At 34.6% G+C, this 15,902-nt stretch overlaps 1 protein-coding gene across 2 annotated transcripts; it reads right to left on the bottom strand.

The window, feature by feature from the left end:
- Positions 1 to 1,115: 1,115 nt before the first annotated feature.
- LOC110612626 (alpha-mannosidase At3g26720) lies at positions 1,116 to 15,629 on the bottom strand. 2 transcript variants are annotated; one of them, XM_043956090.1, is made up of 29 exons: positions 15,217 to 15,629; positions 15,033 to 15,116; positions 14,843 to 14,931; positions 14,503 to 14,677; positions 14,039 to 14,158; positions 13,815 to 13,898; positions 13,666 to 13,737; positions 13,229 to 13,342; positions 12,954 to 13,054; positions 12,776 to 12,869; positions 12,495 to 12,662; positions 12,301 to 12,390; positions 11,745 to 11,810; positions 11,575 to 11,631; positions 11,130 to 11,349; positions 10,878 to 11,017; positions 10,587 to 10,655; positions 10,392 to 10,451; positions 10,201 to 10,272; positions 9,533 to 9,580; positions 9,290 to 9,409; positions 9,020 to 9,085; positions 5,718 to 5,830; positions 5,513 to 5,597; positions 5,236 to 5,346; positions 5,071 to 5,166; positions 4,440 to 4,487; positions 1,626 to 1,694; positions 1,116 to 1,518 (listed from the first exon to the last, which is right to left on the bottom strand). In XM_043956090.1, exons 1-29 carry the CDS (start codon positions 15,418 to 15,420, stop codon positions 1,303 to 1,305), a joined length of 3,051 nt encoding a protein of 1,016 aa, XP_043812025.1. In that variant the 5' UTR covers positions 15,421 to 15,629; the 3' UTR covers positions 1,116 to 1,302. The 2 variants fall into 2 exon arrangements, with proteins under 2 accessions (XP_043812025.1, XP_043812026.1); XM_043956091.1 differs by having other exon boundaries at positions 15,033 to 15,119; positions 15,217 to 15,358.
- Between the last annotated feature and the right edge of the window lie 273 nt (positions 15,630 to 15,902).

The following is a 15,902-nucleotide window of genomic DNA, read 5'->3' on the forward strand; positions in this document are numbered from 1 at the left end:
ATAAAGCAATAAGAATTTATGCAAACAAATTAATTAAACATACATCTCATGCATAAAAAAAACCCATGCTATGACTGTTGTGGCGTCAATTAGAGCCATCTTATTTATGATTTGGTTATGTTTTGAAACCTTTTAAGTGTTGAAAGACCATTTTTAGGACGTAAAGCATGATTTAAGCGTTGAAAATTCAAGTGAAAAATGAAATTTTTTGGGTAAATTTTATTAATAATATTGATAAAACTCATAAATTCAACTTGTTTTCAAGTTATTTTTTCATTAGAAAGGAATTGATAAGCTTTGTGAGTTCAATTTGTTTTCAAATCCAGAAGCAAACTCGCAAACTGATTCATTTAGAAGCAAACTCGCAAACTGATTCATGAATAGACTTATTAAGTTGATATCAATATCGTAACAAAATTGAACTTAAAACTTTCATAAATTTTTATGAGTTAAATTTAAATTTTTTAAAATTCAGTTATGTATAATTTAACCGCGTTAGAGTTTGAAAATATTCAAACCGTTAACATTTAAAAACTCATTTTTTACGGATATATATATATATATATTAAATAAGTTGATATCAATATCATAATAAAATTGAACTTAAAACTTTCATAAATTTTCATGAGTTAAATTTAAATTTTCTAAAATTCAGCTATGTATAATTTAACCACATTGTTAAAGTTTGAATAAATTTGAAAATATTCAAACCGTTAACATTTAAAAACTCATTTTTTACGGATTTATATATATATATATATATATATATATATATATATATATATATATATATATACTTATTTAATTTTAAACTTATTAAATTTAAATAAAAACTTATTATAATTATAAATAAATTAAATTTGAACCATTTATTAACTATTCAAAATTATTCTTGATAAAAGCTTAACCCATCTTAACTTGTTTACATTTTGAGCTTATTTGACATTTGTCGAAACCTGTAAAATTTAAGTTTAATTTAAACTTGAAAATATTTTAATGAACCAAATTTAAACTTTTCAAGACTTGATCCGGCCAAGTTAGTTACACCCTTAGTATTTTAGTACCCACTTCATTGAAGTGTATAGCTAGAATTAAACACATCAGATTTGGAGCAATTAAACAAAATGAAATAGTTCCAGTTTGCAGTAATTAGCTCCCGAAAACTGTTTATAATTCACAAAAGTTTTACACATTCTGATGCATAGCTGATCAATGAAACTTAAGCCAGTGCTGACTACAGATACACTCATCAGTAATTTCTCCGTCAGTTTTCCATGGAACAGCACTTGATTCATTTCAGCTTCAGGAATCAAACGTTTGGAGATGAATGAGATCTATCAAGAAGGTACGAATTTCCATTGGAGCGAGTTCCACAACCAACTTGGCAGGATCTACAGGTCCTCCCCTCGCCACCTTGCGTTCTTCCGCGGCGCCCGCCACTTTCCATACCAGCCTTTTCTTCTCCATGTCAGCTCTTTCTTGGTTGGCTGACAAACTCAATTCTGTCACTTTACTTATCTGGAAGAGACAAGAAAAACACAAACAGGAAACCACATTATTCATATTAAGAATTAAGGTTTTTTACAAGAAAGAGAGCATACAAACAACATGTTTGCTTATTTTACCTTCTTGTTTGGAAACAGCTTTTTCAATTCTACACTTGCTACCACAGAGTAGTCTTTGTCTTCTTCAGTCTTTGCATGCATCAAATGCCAACAAAAAAACAAGTTAAATTATATGGTATGGGGGTAAAATGAGCACAGCAGAAAACTAAAATGATTAATGGGAATTTTTTAAAACAAAAACCGTTTTTTATTAGGAACGTTAACAGAGTAAAGTCACTGGTGACCTTCAAATTGCGGCATAATATTTCTTATTTCTTTGAAGAACAAAGGCCAGTAATCACGTTCTAGGGGCTTGAAATCAGCCGGTGGGCAATACTCATTACTGCTGCGTTAGCTTTTCTAGAAAATGTTGTGAACACACCGGAGGAATCTAAGGCTGGACAAAGAAGACATTTCTCCAAAGGCAAAGTGTCCCAGGACAACTCCAGTCAGCTTATCGCAGAATGCAATGACAATTTATACCTTGTTTTTTGTTTTTGTTGTTTTTCTAAAGGCCCTAGAAGATAATAGCAAAGATTGCTTACTAGAAGAGAATGAATAAAATTGTGCAACATATTATATTTGATCCTTAGGATAGGAAAAAGAGGGGTGATAAAAACTTTTTTAAGAAATTATTAGAATAGAGAGAATCATCATCATGGAAAATCAAGTTTTAAGTAGAAGATAATAAGTCAGATTCTACAAATATTCCAACAGAAAATCCTGTAACCCACAACTATTGCATCATGATTAATGCCTATAAATCTCAGATTTCTCCTTCCAAGTGTCATGTGGCAGTTAAGAATCCATATTCCGTACTTACCCCTTCTTACTGACCCAGTGAGGAAAGGAGGAACCAGTCGACTGAAGGACTGGAAACACTCATCTGGGAGATCTGGTAGACTTCAGGTGACTGCAGAGCAGGTAATGCCATAGGTCTGTATGGCCACCTGGAAGGATTCAATTGAGGGATGGCCGACTGGTTTGACTACAGGAGACACGACGAGTGAGGGAATAGATAATAGAGAACCGATCAGAAGACCATTTGGAAAGAGTCAGGCTAATGAGGACACCCAACTGGTTTGCGTAAAGGTGTTGGATGCCCAAGCGAATAGAAAAGGAAATACAGATCGTTGCAGCAGAACAAGAATAAAAGCGTGAACAAGAAAGATAATGATATTTGTAATTGCAGGGTTTTACCAATACTTATTTCTTATTGAAACAAAGATGAAACTGATATGAAAAAAAGGAGAGGGAAGCAGAGATTCCCCTCAAGCCAATTGAGATTCCCTTCAAATCAGTTGAGGTATATACTACTTACAAGAATACATACTAGATAAGAAAATCTAATTACAGCCTATCCCAATCATATTACATAATTATATCCCTAATTACGCTTACAATCACTACAAATCTTATTTACAGAAAGTATCTCAACACTCTCCTTCAAACTGGAGCGTACATGTTATATACTCTAAACTTGGTACAAATATACTCGATTCATGAATTCCGAAGAGATTTTGTGAAAATATCAGCTAGTTGATTATTTGAGTTGACAAAACTAGTCGAAATGCATCCCGACTCAATCTTTTACCTAATAAAATGACAATCTACCTCTATATGCTTCGTTCTCTCATGAAAAATTAGACTTGATGCAATATGGAGAGGAGCTTAATTATCACATATCAATTTCATTTGGCCAGTATCGCCATATTTCAATTCCTGAATGAGTTGCTTCAACCAAATAAGTTCGCATATTGCCAAAGCAATAGCTCAATATTCTGCTTCTGCACTCGATCTTGCAACCGCACCGTGTTTTTTACTTTTCTAAGATATAAGATTTCCTCCAATCATAATACAATATCCTGAACTAGATCGTCTATCTGAAAGAGAACCTATCCAATCTATATCAGAATAGTAAATAACTGATTTCCAGAAAGTCTCTAAACGAAGGTGGCAGATCTGCCACTCACAACTAGGCCAAGTTTCTTAACTCTGATACCATGAACAGAGATGAAACTAATATGAAAAAGGAGAGGGAAGCAGAGAATTTGAGAGAAAGATACTTGATGATTCCCCTCAAGCCAACTAGAGTATATATACTACTTACAAAAATACATACTAGATAAGAAAATAAATTAATTCCCTAATTACAGTCTAATTATATCTCAATCATATCACATAATCATATCCCTAATGCACACAATCACTACAAATCTAGGCTATTTACAAAAAGTATCTCTAATACTTATCAATTCCAAGATTATAAGAATAGATTAATTAAGCTAATCCCAAGTTTCTTCTAATTTCTGTTTTTATCCTTCCGACATGTATATTAGAAGTACACATTTAATGAGAAAATGCAGAAAATTTCACATCATATTCGTTTCTTTGTAAAGAATATTAGCTCCCTCATTGAGCTTGCAAGGTTACTAGCTCCCTCATTAAGCTAGCGAGGTCAGAGCTCCCTCGTAAAGTTCACAGTCCCCTTCCTTCACAACCTCAAATAGGTTGTTCAAACCCAAAAGAATGAAATAAACCAAGCTTCAGGGAATTTAAAGATTAACTAAGGATCCTAGGCAAGATATAGAAAAGGATAACAAAAGCATACAATTCATGAAGAGGAACACAGCTGAACAAGTCTATGGCATCAAATGAAGTTTCAATTTCAAAAGAAATCCAAGCTACTAGTCCGACCACAATACACAAAACCTACATTAATGTGATGCTATAAATAATACGAGCGTAGAATTTACCATCCAATTTGCCCATATGTGCTCACTTATTTCATGCAGAGGGGCTGAACAATAAAAAGAAATAAGAGAAGAGTAAAACCTCATAAAGATGAGCCAAACGAAGGAGAACCTTTCCATTTTCAAGTTCCTGCAATGTTCAGAAAGTAGCAAACCTCATTCCTTCCAGACAAATTGAGAAAAGCTAAAACCATGAAACTTTATAGTGTTTATGCCAGGCACTCCAAACAGAAGAAAACCTTGTGAAAGTCGCCCAACAAAACTCCTCCACAATGAATGCATTAATCAAAGGACAAATAATTACAAGCTCTAAATATTTTTCACTCCTCAAAACCTCACAAATTCTTTGAGCACCTCTACCACAAATATTATGCTTTTTTCTTTATGGCCTTGTCCACCATTCAACTAAGGGAGCACACTTCCTTTCAAAGACTAATATGATGGACAAGAAAGTTCAAAGCCAAATTGGACTAAGAACTTCCTTTCCTAGGTAATTTGGCGTTGACCAAATTAACTTCTTTTCTTCCTCTCTTTTTTTTTTCTTATTTAAAAAATTTCTTCCTACCAAAATTCTACTCGAAAATTCCTAAAGAAAGTTTAAAGCTAAACTTCCTATTTAATTTATAATTTCTAATTCCAATTGAAATCCATTGTTCAAGGACAAACAAGAGCTAATTGTGAGGAATTCACAAGGGATTTTTTTCCCTAATTACCTGAAGGGTTATGATAGCAACATTATCAGGCAAAGAATAGGATGGATCTATTCCTGAAAAAGTAGTTGTATGAGAATTCATCCAATTACTTCCATCCTGCAATAGAAAAAGGTCACATAAGCATTACAATTCATTTGACAGAGTCTACTACAAAATTTTCCATACCTGCTCTGTGAAGGCTAAGAGAACTGGGGAATATATCTCTTGACCAGTTGTCCGACGCCACTTGGCACCTTCTCCCAGATGATCAATTCTAACAAAATACTTTCCTTGAATCTGCGAAAGTGAAGGTTACTTGTTACTTTGTGTATGGAATTTGAACTCCTAACTACTTGTGGCCAGCACCCTCAAGAAGAAAAAAAACAAAGAGAAAACAAAGAAGAGAGGGAGATTTTTGTCGAAGAGCTTCGATCTGCGAATACGTGTTTGAATGTCTACGTACAGTTAAACCCTCACACCCATTTGAGAAACAAACTGTCTCATTCAGCACCTCACCAACACCCCTTGAATCATCATGAAGCAACCTCCTAAAAAGCAAACGTACTGGTTAGAGATCAACCTAACACGAGCAAACCTGATTAGTTAGAAGAAAAACATTAAAGAGAACAAAAGCAAATAGAGTAAGTTTATAGATTGGCACGCTAAACCTGTGGAGCATCAGTTCTATTTGTCCATCAACTAAACTAGATCCTCCCACCGAGCGATCCACCAACACTGAGAGCTCCGAGCTGTTGTCTTGCACATAAATTCCGAGATTGATCTGGAAGAACGCATGTCCAAGAAAAAAAAGGCCAAGAAAATTTAATGGAAAAACATTTTTTTAAAAAAAAAGAATGCAGAATATGGGCGTAATACAAATCCAAGTGAAAATAGACATTTAAGAAATTATGTAATCTTTCAAAAGGAAGTCGACAAAATTGACATGGGTCTAAATTTACATCTTAAGGAGGCAATCCAGTTTAATGTAGAATTTTAGGGAGAGAATTTTTGAATTGTATTTCTCATAAATTTACAGAGCTAATATATCCCTATTTATACACGAGTAATAAGTCTAACTAGGAAGATTTACAACAAAGGTAACAAATAATTTTTACAATCAAATCTCTACAATCAAGGCTGAAATCCCTACATAATTAAAGGCTAAAAATCTATCAACACTCCCCTCAAGTTCATGCATAGATATTATACATGCTCAACTTGCAAATTAAGTTGTGATAGGTTTGGTTGTTAAGCCTTTTGGTGTTCACATCGGCTGACTGTTTTTTGGAAGCAACATGAGCTAAGCTTAAGACACCATATGTTAGCTTTTCCTTAATAAAATGTCAACCAATTTCTATATGCTTTGTTCAGTCATGTTATATTGGGTTTTGAGCTATACTGATGGCAGCTTTATTGTCACCTTACAAGAGTAATTTATCATTTTCCAACAATTTCAGTTCTTCCAACAAACTTTCTAACAATAGAAGCTCACACACGCCTAGAGCCATAACTCCATATTCAACTTCAACACTTGATCGAGCAACTATACTTTACTTCTTGCTCCTCCATATGACAAGATTTTCTCCCACAAATATACAGTAACTAGATGTTTACCTTCTATTATTTGGAAATCCAGCCCAACCTGCATCTATAAAAGCTTTTATTTAGAGATAACCATGTTTGGAGAATAAGAGCCCTCTTCCTACAGGAGATTTCAGTTAATGCAAAATGCGGAGGACAACTTGCATGTGTGACTCACAAGGGTCGTGTATAAATTGGCTTACAAAGCTAACTGCATATGCTATATCAGGTCTAGTATGTGAGAGATAAATTAAACTTCCCACCAATCTTTGGTTTCTCCTCATATCAATTGCCTCGCTAATCCCCGCTTATAGCATGTGATTGCTTTTTATGGGAAATTCTGCTGACTTGTATCCTAATATACCCATTTCTTCTAACAAATCTAGAATATATTTCCTTTGAGAAATGAAGATACCTTTTTTCTGATCTTGCAACCTTAATCCCAAGGAAATACTGAAGATTTCCTAGATATTTGATCTCAAATCCTTGAGCTAAAAGCTTCTTTAGTCGAGTCATCTTTTCTCTATCATCTCCTGTTATTACTATATCATCCACATAAACTATAAAAAAAAGTGACTTTGCCCTTGTGGTGCCTAATGAATAGGGTATGATCCGTGTTGCTTTGTTGGTAGCCAAAGGAGGTCATGGCTTTGCTAAATTTGTCAAACCACACTTTGGGAGACTGCTCCAGACCGTACAAAGCCTTCTTGAGTCTGCATACTTTTCCTTGCATTTTTTCATTAGCAAATGCTGGAGGAATTTCCATATATACCTCCTCCTTTGGGTCTCTATGGAGGAATGCATTTTTTACGTCAAATTGCTATAAGTCTCAGTCAAGGTTGGCTACACAAGGTATTAAAATTTTGATTGTATTCATTTTGAAATAAGACTAAATGTCTCCTGATAGTCTACTCCATAAGTCTGAGTGAATCCTTTAGCCACCAATCTAGTTTTGTATCTCTTAATTGAACCATCAACCTTGTGTTTTACAATGAACACCCATTACAGCCGATAAGTTTCTTCTCTGATGGAGGAATGATAAGTTTCCAAATTTCATTCTTTGACATAATTTAGAAGTCAAATTCGTACGGCCCTACTAATAGGAAGATTTCTCCAACATAATTTAAAAAAAGAATATTTAATGTAATCTAAATTTGACTATTTGACCATATATCCTTCTTATATTGGAATAAATCCTCCTACATTAGAATTAGAGTTTTGAAACTATAAAAATAGCCTTAAGGTGGCAGCCACGAATTGAGATTGAAAATAGATTGAAGAAATTGATATTTCTCTCCGTAATGAGAATTTATTTTTAAAACTTTGATTATTCTCTATTGTTTAGTAACTTATCAGGATTCAATCTTGTGGCGTTCTAATATGGGTTTTCTCCATGCTTAGTTAACTTATCAAAAACTCCTTGTGACGTCTCAAGTTGGAATCGTTTAATTATCTATATTTCTAATTGCAATTGTTGATTAGAGTATGGTGGAGCAACCTCTGGAATTATCTAAGTCTCGCAATGATCACGAATTGATTCTGGATTCCGCATCACATATTTATACAAGAGTAATAAGCCTAACGGGGAAGATTTAGAATAAAGGTAACAAATAATTTTTACAATCAAATCTCTACCATCAAGGCTGAAATTCATATATAATTAAAGGCTAAAATCTGTCAACATTAACATAGTGGATAAAATGTTAATTTGCATGACCAGTTTAAGAGCTGAATTAGTAGTATTTTCCTTTTTTTTCCAAATAATCTCTTTGTTTAGGTACAGACGCAACAGCTCAATTGCTTGTAAACATATTAGATAAAGGATAGAAAATTTGCCTCAAGGTATTCCTCCTAATACCTGGAAGCAAATGGCTACATAAACTATATCTACAATAAAAGCCAGATGACATTCCCATCATTTTTCATTAAAAAATTACTGCATCTCAAGATCCCTCTGGATTAGATGGGAGAGTTTATGGGAAGGGGATAGCTAATGGAACTAGAAGAGAAAAGGGAAGAAGAAGAAGCAGCTATTCCATCATGGATTTCTGGAATAGACAAATAAAAGCCAAATTTTGAAATGACGTACCTTCCATAGAAGAAATTGTTGGACATGAACGTATGCGACCACATGTATTTAAATAAGAACTTTACATTAATAAGTTTCAGTCATTAACCTCTAGTTACTGTTATAACAGTGTCCCGCAAGGATGTAATAAGTAGTTTGCATAACCAGAAAACAGTCACAATTGAAATTCAGATTGTGGAGAAAGATATCGTGCCAGAAATTAGCATACTAAGTCAATCTCACAACTGGCTACAACAAAATATAATAGCATATAGACGAAGAGTAAATGAATAGATCATGAACTGTATTGAAGAAACATACAGGGTAATAGTTTCCAGCAACTGGTTGATTTACTTGGAGGTCCCAATCTGTCCTGAAATCTCGAATCTGCAAATCTTTTGGAAGTATCAGTATAAAATAGAAAAAAAAAAAACACTAACTGCAAAATAAACACTGTAACACAACAAGAAGTTAAGCTTCTCATCAGTCATTACAAATCATTCTATCCTGAAATTTCTGTCCAAAATATAATAAGTTGAAGAAACCAAATAAGTTAAGTAAATTGTATGGACAGGATAACTATCTACTTACCCGTTTAATAAAGTCGCGCCCATTAGAGTCTGTGTAGAATGTCTTATTAGTTCTCATAGTGGTGGTAATTTGGGTAGTAATTTCTTTTCCAATCCCATCATCCACAGGTATAGGCCCAATCTGCAACAACGTATGTAGTAGTCATCAAATCAAACCTGTAACTAACTCTTGGACAGATAACAACCACAACCAAGAAGAATGCCAGCTCTTAGAACAAAATAACTGCAGAAGAGAGCAACTTACAGTGAACTCAACTTCAGCATGTTCCTTCCCCTTGTAGACCCTGGTAATCTAGGCACACACATAACATTTTGTTACTGAAAGTAAAACCAAATTCTTAGGAGAAAAGAAACCACAAAGGATAGTTTTACATATAGTAATTTTGAAACATTTTTTACATGCCATTAGAAATTCATCAATACTGTAAATTGATAATATGTTGGACACAGCAATAGAATCAGATAATACAATTATCTCCTATGTCCCAACTCCTCTCAGTTATATCAAAAGTCTACCCTCAAATAAACATGCACCTAAGAATTCATAGGTTAAAGCACTTCGGTGAATGTTCTCAGAAATTATGAAGAACAGAAGAGCAGTAGGAGAAGTCAAAATATTAATGTAAATGCTACTAACAAGTGTGCTACTGAATCACAACAAGAATTATGAAAAGAAGCAAAACATAAAGAGTTCATTCTTAATCTTCAGCACCATCTCCAAGTGCTTGGTGTTCTGCTAAATCAGGAGAATATTTTGCATAGCCAAATTATATGTAAGCTCAAACTCAAGACTAGCGTAAATGCATCACTTCATGGATGTGCAAATTGACATTAGGAATAGCTTTAAAATATAAATAAGAAGGTAACACTATAAAAATTGGTGCATCAGATAATTTTTTTTGTCTTAACTACCTGAGATATCCATGGGTTAAGTTGTTGATGTACTTCATCCAGTAGTGGACCCCTTACAAAAGTCAAAGGAACCTGGGAAAAAACAAAAAATTGCACTCGCCTTGAGTTTATATAGCAGCTTCTTACTTAAGGAGCAAAAAGTTTTTGAGTAATAAGTAAGCATATTTACTCATAAAGTATTCAGTGAACACCTGGTTTTCAGATTTTATTGGGAAGGTGCCATTTGGGCGGAACACATAAGCTCCAGATGCCTTACAACAAATAATAAAAATTTAATCAAGCTAAAGTTATGGAATGCTCTCAAAAATATGAGCCAAAATTATACTTTAAGTTATCCAAAAAAAATGCAGATGTTAAATACATAAAAGTCATCAAAGACTGACTACCTGTGGATCTTTATCAGTACCATCATTTCCAGAATAATAACCATAGGATTGTTCAATAGTGGCAGTGACCTGTGTCATCAACATTAGGAATTCAGCAATTTAGAAATCTAAATGTGGCAACGACAAGAAACACAACCAAAAACATTCAAACACAGAAAAGCACAACTATAAAAGTCAACTAGGACCATAAACAAAAATCATGTTCGTTTCACTTTCACCAGTTAGTTCACCGCAAAACTGGAACTTCAACAAAATAATAACTTCAAATTGAAACTTGAAAAAATAATGTACCAGGCTTCTGGTATTGACATAATGCGTAAGCTTCCCTACATCTGCAGAATAAAGCAGCTTTAAACTTCCTTGGCCAACTTCTATGGTATTGCTTGTACTTTCCTCCAACGTTTGTACCAGAGAGGTTGTTGAACTAGGCCCTTCAGTGCAGATAATAAAACAGAAACACTTTATCATTAACTTGGGCACAATGTTTCTCAGTCATCTGTGTTTCAAACTTTCAATGTTTAAATAATAGGCAATTTTGCTTACCTGTCTGTCTTGCACTTGAAACCAGGTAGGTGCTGAAACCAAGGGGAGGTATCGATGCAGAAAATGCAAGCCAATACCTGGGTGTTTCACTAGGGAATCTACCCAGATATGCTTTAACATATTTATTTCTCAGATTAAAGGTTGTACTTGATATAGGTAGAAGCTGAGATTCAATTTCTCTCCCACTAGAATCTTGAACAACAACCTTTTCGGTGGAGACCTGTAGCAAGTTTGATATGAAGTTTACTTACATGGAAATATCAGCTTTCTAGATGCTCAGATTTATTGCTCCCTGGTATTCAGTAAGTAAATCTGTACATCTTTCTGCCTGATGTTTTTCCCTCTCCAAAGACAAGAAATATTTACAACTTAACACATTGGCCCAATACCCTACATTTGACCTTTTCTTGGATAGATGTTTACAAGCTCAACAACAAACACTTACTGGAATTCGTATCACTTCCTCTCGCTTCCATCCTAGAGGATTGTAAACAACAATGACCTGCAAAAAGAAAACAAAAAAAAAGACAATCAAAGAGAATACAATTGATTTGAAAAGGCAGTCATGATCCCGAACATGGAAGCAAGTGAAATAAGGGGGAAAAATACTCTTACCAAGCTTTTCTTATCAGACAAAATAGCTTCTGATGGAGGACAGTAACTTATATTAAGTAATGGACACTGCGAAAACAATTCATATGATAGAGTTCAGCAAACTTTTACACATAAATATTTGAGGAAGACAACCTGATTAAGGGTAAAATTCTCTAAGATGCCAAAATGCATAATGTAAAAAACTATGTCATCCTTTGTAAACCACAAATTTATTTTGCCTTGGAAAAACCATACAGAAGATATAAATCATAACTATGAAGACATGGAAGTTGCAACAATAAAGAGAAGGGGAAAAAAAGAATAAAAGGAAGAAATTCAGAACAAGCAAGCTTCAATTGCAAATAAATTCAAGTGCACTGAAATCTTTCAATTATCAAGATCCTTGTGAATATCTTAAACTTGTAAAGCACACCCTTATGGTATTACTTTCGGTGTGGAACTTCAAACCAGCGATTAGTGCTTATATAGATTAGTTTCAATAGAATAAGGCCACATCTTCTCTGAAATACAAATTAAAGTACAGCATAATGAAGCGTATAGAAAAACCATATATTGCCTGCTGAAAACTTGTAACAGTTTTCTCCTGTCTAGTGCTTGATCCTGACTCTGCCAAGAATGCCAGAGAAGAAGCAACTAACTTCTCAGCCTGCACAGGAATAAAACTGGAGGCTGTAAGATTTATACAGATTTATATCAGGTTCTAGTCCTGTCATGATAAAAACAGTTGTGGGATATTATACTGATATGCACCTCCATATAGCCAATTGATAGTCGCAGAGAATAATCAGCAGCAACATGCTGCCTTTCTGTACCACTAACTGCATCATGATGTTGAGCAATTGCCAAAGCATCAGCAAGTTTGTTGGTGTTTGGTCCTGAAGCACTCCTGCCTTTAAAGAATTCAAGTTGCCTTGCAGCCTAATTACAAAACAATTACAGCGATTAATGTTTAAAGAAAGAATTGAGAACCACCCAGGACATTTAAAAAAAAATTATTGGCTGAAGAAATAAAAGAAGGCCCAAAATCTTACAAGATAATAACCACTAATCATTCTGACATAACCTTTAAAGGCCGGTCGACTTGTAAAATAACCTGTCCAATATGCATTTGGATGATCTGCATAGCTGGAAAGTAGTAATATCTATTCTTTCAGCAAGGTTCACCAAAGTGCACAAGGTACAAAATTTACAAAAATAACACAAACTCACGGGAAGAAATCTTCAGTTTTGAGAGGCCATCGTTCATCTGCTGCATATTTTGCATCAGTATAGATGGAAGGTGTTGAATAAAATGCATTTACACGACCATCCTGGGAGTTATTGACGAAAACCATTTATCACAACATTCTAATTGCTACTTTTCTGTCATTGTGTAGCTCTTGAAAACAAAAGAGCATTAAACAGGTATGAAAGAGGATAAGTGGATGTAATGCCATTACTTCATCTTCAATGCACTCATCATCAGAAAGAATAAAAAAGAGCACCTTGTTAACATAATGAATGAACTTGTCCATCTGCCTGAACCATGAATTGGCATACTGATAGCGAAAATCTGTCCCCATCAGCCACATTATATGATTTGTCCTGGTTACATTAACCTAAATTGAGGATAGGAAAAAGAGCATGTCATTATTTGCATATCGTCAAACCTTCACTATGGATGAAACATTCGCAATAGCTACTTATCCTTTTTAACAAATTTAAATCAATGGAATTATTTTTTACATCCAAAATCAACAGCTAGGCTTGAGTTCTAATGTGCCAAATGGATGTTTAACGACACTTGTTAGCCTATAACTGCATATTATAGGCTAATAAAATATAACTAAAGATCCATTTTAAAGCAAAGACAAAAATTCAGCATAATGAATATAGAAAAATAGAGAATACAGATACTCACTCTTAAGTCTTAGGATATTACCTGAGCTAAAGCAGCAGCTACGAAGTCATTGACTCTCTCTTGGACATTATAGTCAAATAGGAGAATATCATCCTTCAAAAAAAATGCCATGTAAAGAGTAGTTCCTGAGGAACATAAAAGAATAATCCTTTTTTATTCTCAGTAGTTACCTGAATAGGAGGGGAGACATCATTTATTTCAAATGTGAAACCATCTGGGGGGTCATAATGCCTAGGAAATATACCAGTAAATATCTGTAATCAGAATTGGCAATACAAGGAGTCAACAGAATGCCAGGAACCGGGGGCAAAAAATAGTGCTGCCTCACGTTTTGAGACAAATAAGTAGGAAAAAAATTTCGAGAGAGAGAGAGAGAGAGAGAGAGAAACGCAACCTGTGAAGTTGAACCTAGGGACTTAGAACCCTGCCAGATAACCTCAAGGCTCTTCTCCCTTAATCGCTTAGCTCTATCTTGGTAATCAATTCGAGCAAAAAAGAGAGAATCAAATCCTAACTGCAAGAAAAAATTCAGTGAATGACTGTGGAGTGCATAAATTAAGTGAAAGCTTCCAGGTTCAAAAAGAGAAACTTTCTACCTTCCCTTGATGCCTTATCACGCCCAACAATATTAGATAGGTAATGCCTCTTTTTTCATTTGTTTTAAGGTACAAAAGAAGAATATTACAGCTCAAAAAATCTTATATATTATACTTACACTAAAGTGAATGGGTGGCTCAGATGGGGGAATAATGACTCATGACAGCACCCATTGCCAATTCCAATAAAGAAAAAAAATCTCAATGCAGACATAAAGCAAAGAGAACCATCAAAGAATGAAAAGTATTTCATCAGATATACCTCAGCACCAAGCAAATAAGCTTGAACAGAAGAATGTCCAAAAGGGTCAATCTGCCAACCAACTCTAGGGAGCTGACCAAATTCATCTTTGATAAATTGATGGCCTAGAGTTGTCTGATCAATCAAATCAATGTAATGAGGGGTTGCCTCATCGTGCATACACATGCCCCCATTTCTTCCATAAAGAGAGGGGGAAAACTTATCAGTAAAGAATGGTAAGTTGATAACTTGGATTTCTATGTGTATAACACGAAAAGTATGTTCTAAATCTCCAATGTAGTAACTATCATCATTATCCATAAGTTATGCAAACAACAGAGAGTAATGAATGAAAATTTACATGAATTCTAATTGACCGGAGTTGACAAGCTCCTTGACTTTAGCCTTCATTACTTCACTTTGCTGTCTCCACCATCTCTGGAAGAATGCCTGAACAACAAATTGAACGGTATCATGAAATCCCTAAACCTTATAATTGACCTTTAAAGAAGATTAACAGAAATAGAGAGAAGAGAGTAGAAAATGCTGACAATCTCAACATAGATGAACTTGCGATTCTTATCCTCGAACAAAGCAGACATTACAGAGTCCAGTACATTCTGCACACACGCCCCCTACTAACAAAACCAAGCACCCATCAAAAAACCACGCAGAACAAGCACAGAAAGCCAGTATCAAAGCATAATTCCACTAAGAACAGCATAAAAAAATCACCCGAATTGAATTGTTGCCACCAAAGTAGTACTGATCAACAGTCTTCAACCAACCCACATCATCATGAGAGTGAGGCACCAAGTGAACGTTGATTTTTCCCGGGACTATACTTCCAGTGGTGTTGTAAGCTATGTACTGGGATTCCACGCAGAAAATCCCAGCCAAAAAGATGGTTAAATAGTAGTAGAAAGCAACAATCGGCATGGTTATAGAAGAGCGGAACTTGAGAGTGGAGAGAGGGAAGTGATGTTCATATGTTCGATGAACTGTGAAATTGGCAAGTGGATAGCTGGAACTTGTGAAGATTCAATTAAAGGGTCAATGTTACTGTTTCTCTCGCTTGAGTAGGAAGGGAGATGATGAAGAAGTAGTGATTTTTCTTGTGCCTGAAAAGGCGTGCACACCGAGACTTTGCTGTGGGGTTTCATTATTATTAGGCCAATAAGTCAAAATAATCTGTAACGTCATTTTCTTGCTTATTCAACAAAATTGGATAAACTATAAAATATGTTATCTTTATCACTCATGGTTGCTTATTAGGTAGATTAGTTCAACAAAGCATGCTTCAAATAAGTTCGATTCTCATTTCAAAAAAAAAAAAAAAAAAAAAAAGAGTTCAATTCTCCCTTGAAAAAAAAAAAACAAAATCAATTCTCCACCCAGCCCTTCTCTATTAACTAAAAAAT

Source organism: Manihot esculenta, chromosome 4, assembly GCF_001659605.2.
Source record: "Manihot esculenta cultivar AM560-2 chromosome 4, M.esculenta_v8, whole genome shotgun sequence".
In the NCBI taxonomy this organism is placed as follows: Eukaryota; Viridiplantae; Streptophyta; class Magnoliopsida; order Malpighiales; family Euphorbiaceae; genus Manihot; species Manihot esculenta.